This window comes from Morone saxatilis, unplaced genomic scaffold (assembly GCF_004916995.1).
Source record: "Morone saxatilis isolate NCDOM2014 unplaced genomic scaffold, NCSU_SB_2.0 Contig22, whole genome shotgun sequence".
Classification (NCBI taxonomy): domain Eukaryota; kingdom Metazoa; phylum Chordata; class Actinopteri; family Moronidae; genus Morone; species Morone saxatilis.
The window spans coordinates 14,423,825-14,434,358 of NW_023339785.1; the positions used below are offsets into that span (position 1 = coordinate 14,423,825).

Consider the following 10,534-nt stretch of genomic DNA (forward strand, 5'->3'; position numbering starts at 1 on the left):
CATGCACACACACACACATGCAAGTGAAGGTGATATTCTCATGATAACAAGTAAATATGAATATACCATTTATCCACAGGCAGACATAAACTCCACCAATGAGCAAACATACCACCACTGTACACTTCTTAGTGGTCTACTAAGGGAACCTTCATCAGTGCTGTCATCTGGTGGTGTGACTCTGTCATGACACACCAGTAAATTGATGAAAATGTATATTAATGCAGTGTCTGTTATTGTCCTCATAAGCTGTTCTCTATCTGTCTCCATATTACATACATATAACCTAGAACATTGTCCATATCTGCACTGAAAAGGGGCAAAAATTGTATATGATACCTACTTTTTGTCCTACATAGTCAGTTTAACAGCAAAATATATCTTGAAAAGCAGTCTTTCATTCTTTTATTTCACTTTTCTCTGTTTGTGGTTCTTAATTAATCCTTTTTGTATCAAATTTTTCCATCTGGCTCAATTATCCTCTCCGTCTACATCTGACTGGTGTCCCCCCCCCCCCCTCTCTCTCTCTCTCTCCCTCTCTTTCTGTACTTACTTCTCCTTGGACACACTATCCTTCTATCCTTCTCTTTGCTGTCCACCCATCTTACTTGTTACCATCATTATACAATCATCATCATTTTGGAGCTATACTCTCATACCCGATGCATCAGATTTTTAGATTATTCAGTGTGAAAATGTTTGCTGGTTAAAATCTGAGCCAAGGCCCTATTGTATTGTCCAAATGGGCATTTCTGTGTAAATAAAACAATTACACAACGACCTCTGGTTTGACTCTGCCGTAACTCATTCAGATGATACATCAACAGCTTACTCCACTACTTGCCATTTTCTTTCTTCTCCTCCAGCCAGGAACAAGTGGCGTCCCTCAGACCCCCAGATCATCTCAGAAGGCCTGTACGCCATCGCCGTGGTGCTGAGTTTCTCACGCATCGCCTATATCCTGCCAGCCAACGAGAGCTTCGGCCCACTGCAGATCTCACTGGGGCGCACAGTCAAAGACATCTTCAAGTTTATGGTCATCTTCATCATGGTGTTTGTGGCCTTCATGATTGGCATGTTCAACCTTTACTCATACTACCTGGGAGCCAAGTACAATCCTGCCTTCACCACGTAAGTTATACCTGACTGCGAGAATGTTTTAACAAATGTGTGTGACTGTGTAATTAGATGGTGGTTATGTCTAAATATATATTCAGAGACTTATTTCTAACATGGTGTAGCTCCATGATGGTCCTACTCTGGTCATTTTATATCTGAATTAACTGCAGAAAAGAAAACTACTTCATGTCAAAAGTATTTGCTTTGGGTCTCATGTTACTATACTTGCTGATGAAGGCCGTCGAACAAGGAAATCCCCAGGCCATATAAATCGCCACATATCCTCCTTGATGAGACCGTTTGCTGGGTTCATTAAATTCATGGTGCTTTATCAGTGGCAGAGATCGAATTTGAATCTTCCCTTAGGCCTCATGCTGACAATTGGGCTATTTGGTTGAATTGAATAAGGAGAATGGTGAATGGGATGGCTCACACACTAAAATCTATAACAAACACTGGTGAATTGTGGTTTTATCTCACAGCTTTAACAAAGTGCCCAATTGCAAAATTGGGCACCAGTTTGTGTTTACTGTATCACAGAAGATAGGTCAACTCTGCTGTATTTCTCCCATAAACACAACTATGTTTTACTAAAATGAAAATGGAAGTGTCAGTGAGAGCTGTCAATGGCAGATTCTGTATGAACTGTGGGAAAAATGCATCAACACTGATAAAAATGTAAAGGCCTTGTGTTTCATAAAAAAATAACTTTGATATGACATGCAGTTAATGATAAGGCAACACATCTTGTATTTATTGATTTTTTATGATCAATATGGATGAGGAAGAGGGCAAGAGGGGCTTTTGGAGATGTTTTGGCAAAGTCTGAAAGGTTTTTCATGCCGGTCCAAATTATTTAGTAAGGCTTCACTGAGGCACAAGAACTTCCCCGTTATTTAATACAGTTGATGATTAAATTCACTGACTGTGAATTTCATCATCAAACTCAGATCTCAAGCAGGATTTAACACACCGACTTATTGGTTGACAGTGATGGAGACCATTGTACCAAATTACAAAAGTCAGCTAAAATGTGTGTAACTAAAGCTCACAAGTATGCAGACTTCCTTCAGCACTTAACCAGACACAGTGAACCTTTAAAGAACAGGTTCACATTTTTCCACGTTTATCTTTATGCAGTATTCCCTTGCCAAATTGCCGTATATACATCTCCTCCTCTCTTTACCGATCATGAAACAGTCTCCTCCTAGTCCTTGTTCTGAGACAAATCAAGTGGGACAGACTATTATTGTATTTGATAATTGAAAATCATCCAACTGAAATTGCAAAGGGTGTGATAACAACACTCACACAGTACTCTAAATGCAATTTATCTGCTAAAGTGCTGCATTTAACTTAATTATCAGGGTCGTCCGTTTCAAATGGCCAAGTGCACATTTTAACTGAAGAGTCAGGTTGCACTTTAAGGCTGCATTGCATAAAAACAACTGTATAATTTAATAAATATGTATTTTAAACGTTATCCACATCTACAATGAGCAATTCAAGATCAGTTTTACTGTAGAATTTTTACAGAAAAGTTGTTGTACTATATATCAACCTGTTTGTAAAGCAATCAACCCATCCAGCAAGTCCCAAAACACATCAGTTCAAACAATCTGCCTCTGTCCTTCATTTTAGCTGATCTGTGTGTCTGCGCCCTCATCCTTTTACATCTGCTGCAAACAGAGTGACAGTGGATCTTTCACTGTCATTGTCTCATATTTGTAGGAAAGTTATCCATCTTGAGTTGCTGACAGAATCTTTCAGCAAGTATGTTGATCATCATTCATGTCAAAATGAAAACTCTCTCTGAGGTCTCTTGCTGTCACATATCATTATTCTTTTTCTCAGAGGAACATTTATGCAAATTTAAGCAGATGACATTACACCAGTTCTGCTCAATCCAATAGAGCAAAACATGCTTTACAAGTTGGATGTGATTACATTGTCATATACGTTAAGGTCAGAGCAATAGGCAGGTTCACAACCAGGCTGTACATTTAGTGGAGCATGATGGTCTTGTTTATGTTCTTTTGGATGATTTAGCTTACAGGTTAAGTCCAGAGTGTGACTTGAATTATTGCCCTCAGTTAATTTTGTATTAGTGGGCTTTCCAACCATGAAAAACTGCTGCCAGATTTCAACATCTGTCTTCTCAAACGCATAAACTTCGTTCTGTTGGCTTGTTTGCATTTGCTGGTTTGGAGTACTCCCAATAAACCGCACAGTTGTTTGATGCACCACAGACCTGGCTTTTTCAGATTCTTTGGTCCAGTTACTTGGCTTGCATCTACATTTTCTCTCCATAACAGAACCAAGCTAAAGGATTAAATATGATCAAGTTAAAATAACCTGGGAGGATCGCCACCACTTTGTTGTTTCTAGTTCTTTTGGTAAGCTGTACAGTGATTGTGATTTAGTTTTGCTGGCAGACTTAACTGTGCCAGACTGCTTGTCCATCTGTCTGTCTTCCTTTTCTTATCTGGTTGTACACCTGTCTGTTCACCTGCCTGCGCTTGGGTCTATATGTCCAATTGATACAGGCGCATGGCTCTTTAGTATGTGTGCTTAGCCTATAAACACCGTGTTCACTTGCACCTTTGTTTAGAATAAAGAGATCAGAAAGGTATGAAATTGCATTTAACCCCTTCAGAAAGTAGAGTATATAACACACCTACAGCTGATACATACAAGTATGGGGTCCAAACCAGGTAAGATAACACCAAATACTAGTTTACGTTACCTTTGTGCAGCCTCAGTTGTTTTTTTTAACAGATGTGTGACCACCATTATCTTCACATTTTCCTATCACCTGTGAGTTGTGAAGGCTGGGAGCAATTTACAAGTTTATGACCTGCTGAACATTTAACCTAGATAGAATCACTGATGATAAAAAGTGTGTGAATGGACTTCTAGTGTGAGGACTACTTTCCCATGCTGACTTAACCTGCACCTCTGTGCTCTGCATATACAGTAGCTCCTCTGCTGAGCACCAGCACAGAGGTCTTAGAGGCTGTGAGTTCTGCTTGGCTGCCCACATGGAGCCAAAGATCCAGGCAAAGTGATGAGCAGACAGACAGAGCAGCGGCATGAGGCGGAGTTAATGGACAGAAAGGCAGATAGACTGGTAGAAACAGAGTCTGATGCAGTTTAAATGGACAGACAGAGAAATTGTGGTCACAACCCGAGAGTCAGACATAATGAAGACTTCTCAAAAAGCAATGGACGTACAGAAGTACAGAAAAGACCCCAGGCCCTGCAGATGGTAGTGCCTTATCATTACCATTGCACACTCATTTCCATCATGCGTGTACGATCCTGCTCTGTACATTGTCCTTTTATCACTTCTTCTCTCTGCTTTAGAGATCAACATCAAGGCTGATTTAAAAAATCTGTGTTAAAATAGCCCTGTTAAAAATAGAAACTACTTCTACCCGTCTTAACAACCTCTGACTGCATTTCTTGTTTGTTTTTTTTAAGAAAATGTCCCTGAATTTCTGCTTTTAAATGGGGTTCCACCTTGGCTGTTTTTAATTGCCGTAGCTCCTGATGGTGAGAGCTGCACAATAAGTGATGTTTTATAAGCATTGACAGACAAGCCCCATAAATTTTGTTGTTGTTGTCAGTCTCACCACCAGGGGTCAGTCTGGCTTCAAACCTCAACCTCGAGTCTGTAGTGGTTGACAGAGCAAATGCTTGGACTGAACTGTGCAGAGAGACAGTAACGCATTTATTTTTGTACTGTGTCTAATTTTTTGTTGTTTAAATCTAATCAATTCTTGTATTAATTATTTTGTCTCTTAGAATTTTACTTATATGCACCGTGATGCATTTTTCTGTGTCTTTTGTGTTTGTGAATGTTTATTTTTCTGTCCCACTCAGTTCAGTTACTCGGTGTGACTGCGATATGTTTGAACTATTAATAATTATCTTCCTTATGCTCTGTGCAAATTGTGAATTCTCAAAAGAACAATCTCCCGTCTATCTCTTTTCTCTGTCACCCAGCAGAGAACATATGCCTGTATGGATGTGTGTGTGTGTGTGTGTGTGTGTGTGCTCGTCCTCAGTTCTGTGTGTGGGGCTGTGTGACTTCAGCTATCTGACAGGGCATGTTGGATGGAGGGCGGAAGAAAGGGCTGGTCTGATAGCTCTGATACAGGAAGATGAGGGAGCCAGGTGGAGGTAGTAATCATACCCCAGGAAAGGCCACTGGGGCTGGGGGAAGGAGGGAGGGATGTGAGGGGTGGGGTATGGTGGGGGAGTGAGGCGGAGGATATTACTCTCTCTCTCACACATAGACTCACTCACACAAATATACACGTAAATGCACAGCTGGATAGGGCTTAATGAAGACTGAGCAGTAATAGCCACGCGTACTCAGTCCCCAGAGGCGTGAAGACTCAGATGGCTATCTGACTCACACACTTAAAAAAAAAACTCTTTGTTGAGTGCCCACACATTAATCTTCTCAAATGGGCAAATACACTTAAGCAGGGACGCACATGCATGCACATTCGCACATCCTCACTCTCCCTCACAGTTTGTTTTTTTGCATATGTTATAACAGGTGCTTCGGTGGGCAAACAAACATTTATGAACAGATCAATTCACATGTACACTCAGGATCAGGATTCTGATGTGGACGGTGCTGGTGGAGCAGTGGACCTGTCTCCATGTTCTAGTCAACCATGCATGACAACAGTGCACAGAGAGAGAGGGAGAGGACAGGGGAGGAAAAGGCAGAAAAAGCGAGAGACATATGAAATAGGAAAGCATTTTGAAATAGTCGTTGAAGCTGTGCATATTTTGGGGAAGTGTAAAAGAGAAAGACACAGAGGGGAGGGCAAGGACCTTTCTAATTCTACATATAAATAATGATTATACTGACGCTGAAGTGAAACAGTGGAAATAATAGTGAATAAATGCAGCACAGTCATAGAGATGACAAACAGCAGTGCAGCAAAGTAAGGAGATAAAGTCCAATGGGAAGAGGGAGGATTGAGGGATGAGAAGAGACCCACAGGGAAAGATGCAGATGCAGTGGAGGATGTTTTTGGCTCGGGTGTTTGTTTAGGCAAAATGTGGTAGACCAGCCAGGATGCTAAGACAAAGGTGGAAAACGAAGACAGAATGAGAGAGGATGAGAGAAGGCCAAACAGACAGCCCAACAGGCTTAGCACAGATTTAGACTGCACACATTTTACCATCAACCATTTGAAAAGGTGGGAGGAAATCAGAAAATAATTCATATTATTTACAGTATACAGATTTAATCAGCTGTTCTTATTTCCAGCAGTTAATAAGTGTTACTTGTTCACTTGGCTGCTGCTTATATACCACGATGTGCTAATTTTTTTTACATTTCTTAGTCATTAAGTTGCTCTGACAACATGGGCTTTTTTTTCATACCAGTGATTGAACTGAAAGACACAATGAGCACAGAGACCGTACGGGCAAGATAGGCGGCATATCAGATTAAAGCCAAGGACAAAGACATGTAATGCAATGTAAATGGAGAGAGGGAGAGAGAGAGAGAGAGGGAGGGAGGGCAGGGATGCAAACAGAGACAAAAGAAAAGAATGGAGTGAATAAGGGAAAGCACATAGAAATGCAGATATGGAGATACAGGCTGGAATATAAAGTTGAAGCTAAAGTGAAGACTGAGAGAACGTGTCAGTAGGAAGAAGAAAAAAACAAAGTGTATGAGTTGTTGGGTCTAGAGTGACAGATAGAGTTGGAACAGGGTGGCAAGACTGGGATACTGGTGAGAAAGACATTCTATAAAAAGGTGGATAAGAGGTGGCTGAGAGAGCTAAAAGAGAGAAAGAGATGGTTGAGACGGAGTCGGGGGTGAGCAAAAGAGAGAATTTATTAGCTCTGAGGGAACGGCAGAGGTGTCATGTTCAGCCTTTACCAGTCAAGCACATCTGAATGTCAAAATGAGGAGAGGAGACACAATTACAATTAAGGCTGGACAGACAAAGAATAGAGAGAGACAAAAATGACAGAAAAAGAATGCATTCATGCAGTGTGACAAATAAGGGCTTTTAAATGTCAATGCTCAGACCAGTAGCTTTAGAGTTTGTGCCAGTATTCAGTATTTTTCAATAAATTCTTTCATTATCATGACAAATGATGTCAAGCATCCAATTTCCTCCCTCTTGGTGAGATGTAATCCCTCTGAAACACACTAGCACTGAAATTCATTTGACACTAAATCTTTCTACTGAAATTCATTTCTTAGTTGAGTTAAGAAGCTCCAGAGCAGGACGATCATGCCACCCATGGTCATGAAAACGCTTCAGTACTCTTCACTAGGCCATCAAATTAATAATTTATTAACTATAGAGACATTAATAATTGTCTGTTCTCTAAACCTGCCCTCCTTAGTTACAGGCACTTTATACTTTTACTCCACTCTATCTCAGAGGCAAATATTAGTTACTAGTTACTTTTCAGAACCATGTATCTTTAAATGTGGAGATTTTGAGTTTGATTTGATTGTTTCTAATACATTGAAGGATTAAGTGTTTCTTTATGGGTTGAGAAAATTCTCCTTCTTCTTAAGCCAAATAAACTACTTAAAACTCCTTTTAGAGATATGTTGTTCTCACAGGACAGCAACACTACAAACATATGATGATCTTATAGAATAGAATGCATTGCTATAGATCAGACTACCACAACAGTATATAAAGTAGTTAAAAACACCACTGCAGTTTACAGTACAACAGTGGCAGATTTTACACTAGGAATTCAGACAGAAGTAGAAAAAAAACAAGCATTGGATTTATAGTCTGCGATCATGAATTTCAGGGGGTCAGTGGGTAATGACAACTCTCTTTAAATATGCACACGATGAATACACACGATGACTCAATGAATGAGGCTGCATATGCACGATAAAAAAACAGCATTCTCTCCAGTTAATGATCCATTTAAAAGACATGGAACTTCCCCAAATCCATGTGTTTTTGGTTTTGGAAAAGTTAATAAAGACACCCCCCTGTGTGTGTGTTCTGCTTCAACATATACAGTAGCTAAGCTATGATTAGATGACAGGATGGGCTTTGTTGAATAATTAACAGTTTAATTGGTAAATTAAAAATGGAAAATTCATCATCAAATTCATCATTTGACTGGCTGATATCAAACATAATAGTAGCTAAAATCAGTCCTAACACATTGGTTTGTGCTGTGTATTTTGAAAAGATAAAGGCAACTAACAGAGAGACAGAAAAACAGACTGGCAGGGAGCAGGCAAATTAAAAGAAGTTGATGTTGAGCTTGATTCTCTATCAAAACACTCTTAATTGCTCGTCTTGTGGTGTTGTATTCCCCACTTAATAAGATTTCTCTCACAACTTGCCTGAAGACACACACCAAAACAGCTTCCTTTTGTTTTGCTCTCTTTTTGCCTCATTTTATACACACACTTATAAAAATACATGAGACACACACATCCGTTTTTGTTGAGTTCCCCTTTCTCTTTTCCTCTCTTTTTGTCTCACTATACACACACACACACACACACACACACTCATATGTTGGCATCTCTTGGTAGCAGCATTCATTCATTCATTAAAAGCTAAGGTGGGCAATGCCCCTGCTGTCGCTATGGCAACAGCTCCTCTGGCGCAACAGATAGAAAGTTAAACTCAATTTAATATTCAAAGATGTTTTTACTATATTTGCCTGTCTGTCTGACTGACTACTTATCTGTCTGCTGGAGAGGAGAGGAGAAGAGAGGAGAGGAGTAAAAAGTAAAAGTGATCGAGAAGGAGAAATGTAATATCTTGCTAATGACTGAAGGGCAGAAGGAGAGAGACATAGCAGAAGGCTGGGTGCAGCTCACAAAGTCTACATTTACATATTTACATTCAGCCAATGAGAGAATATCGCTGCAGATTAAACAAAGAAAACAAATATAACAGGAGGGAAAATAATGAAAAAAAGGAAAAATGTAAATCAAACGAAACAAATAAATTGAGTGACATAGAAATAGCTAAAAGCTGTTGGGATGAAAGATGGAAGGAGAGTGAGAGAGGGAGGGAGAGAGGGTGATGTGGAGAAAGATATAAAAGCAGTGGCTATGGGAATATAATGAGAAAATGGGTGAGACAGATAGAGAAAATGAACGAGAGGCGGAGATGATAGCGCGTGAGAGAGAGGAGCTAAAACAGAGACAAACACAAAGCAAGAGAGACTGAGAGCACATCTCTGGGGGGGAAGAGGTTGATTTAGGCCTGTCGGTGATTGGGTTTGGACCGCTCCGCAGAGCTGAGGTGACTCACCAGTCTCCCACACACACACGCACATCATGCTGCATGTGGAGTAAGTGTGTGTATGTGTGTGGATGGAACGAGGGTGTGTTATATATCTTGTTTATAAGGAAAAGTTGGCAAGAACAGCCTCCCAATAGCTTGCGCGCAAAGCATGGACGGCTTCCACACACAAGCAAAACACACCTACAGACACCCACACACATGCACACACACGCGACACACACCACACACACCCTGTACCCCTGCAGTGACACTGACAGTAAAAACTAACTCTTTACTCTCTCTTTCTCTCTCTACCCCCGTTGTTGGTGTTGAGAGAGATTTCTAAATCGTAAATGTTAAATCTAAAATTGTTTCGGTGTAAACTAAAACACGTTTTGGGAAACGTTTATGTTGAAGAGTACTTGATTTAGTGTCACGGGCGGGTTAGGCTTTCTTTCTTGCTTTAATTGCAAGGCGAACCCCATTGACAGATGCAGTCACAGTGAGCCCCCTCGTTTGCTGGCTATAGTGGCTAACAGGTCATAACAGTCCCGCACCCTTCATAAAAGTACACTAAAAACTCAAAAGTACTCTTCAAAGATACAGGTTTTGTCTCCAAATGTGTTTATCTATTTTAGGCTAGTCATTATCACGATAATCCATGTTCCAAGAGTCCATTTCCCTGGATGAGATGGTTTTATTCGGTTTTGACACTATAAACACACACTGCGTCCTCGACTTTTATTTTGGTACTTCCGTTTACCGGCATTTTGAATTTGCATATTAGTTAAATATTTTAGTTTCACCCGAAACATTTAAATTTGACATTTAGATTTAGATTTAAATTTGGGACATTTAGATTTTTAGATTTAAATTTGACATTTAGATTTAGATTTTAAATTGACATTTAGGATTTAGGATTGTAACATTAGATTTAGATTTAGATTTAGATTTTAGGATTTAGGATTTAAATTAGATTTTCAGATTTAGATTAGATTTAGATTTAGCATTTAGATTTAACATTTAACATTTAACATTTAAGCATTTAGGTGTACATTTATATTGGATTTAACTATTTAAAATATATCTAAGTTGACAAAATATTGTTGGTAAATGTGCAAAAAAGTAAGCCTAAGCCAAAAAAC

At 39.6% G+C, this 10,534-nt stretch overlaps 1 protein-coding gene across 4 annotated transcripts in view; it reads left to right on the forward strand.

Annotated features, from left to right (window-relative positions):
* LOC118333634 (short transient receptor potential channel 7) overlaps positions 1-10,534 on the forward strand; it is a 41,735-nt gene that overhangs the window by 23,748 nt on the left and 7,453 nt on the right. For all 4 annotated transcript variants that reach the window (XM_035669366.1, XM_035669368.1, XM_035669367.1 and 1 more), the window contains one exon: positions 867-1,131. In XM_035669366.1, the coding sequence (XP_035525259.1) occupies positions 867-1,131 (265 nt within the window). The remainder of the gene's footprint in view (positions 1-866; positions 1,132-10,534) is intronic.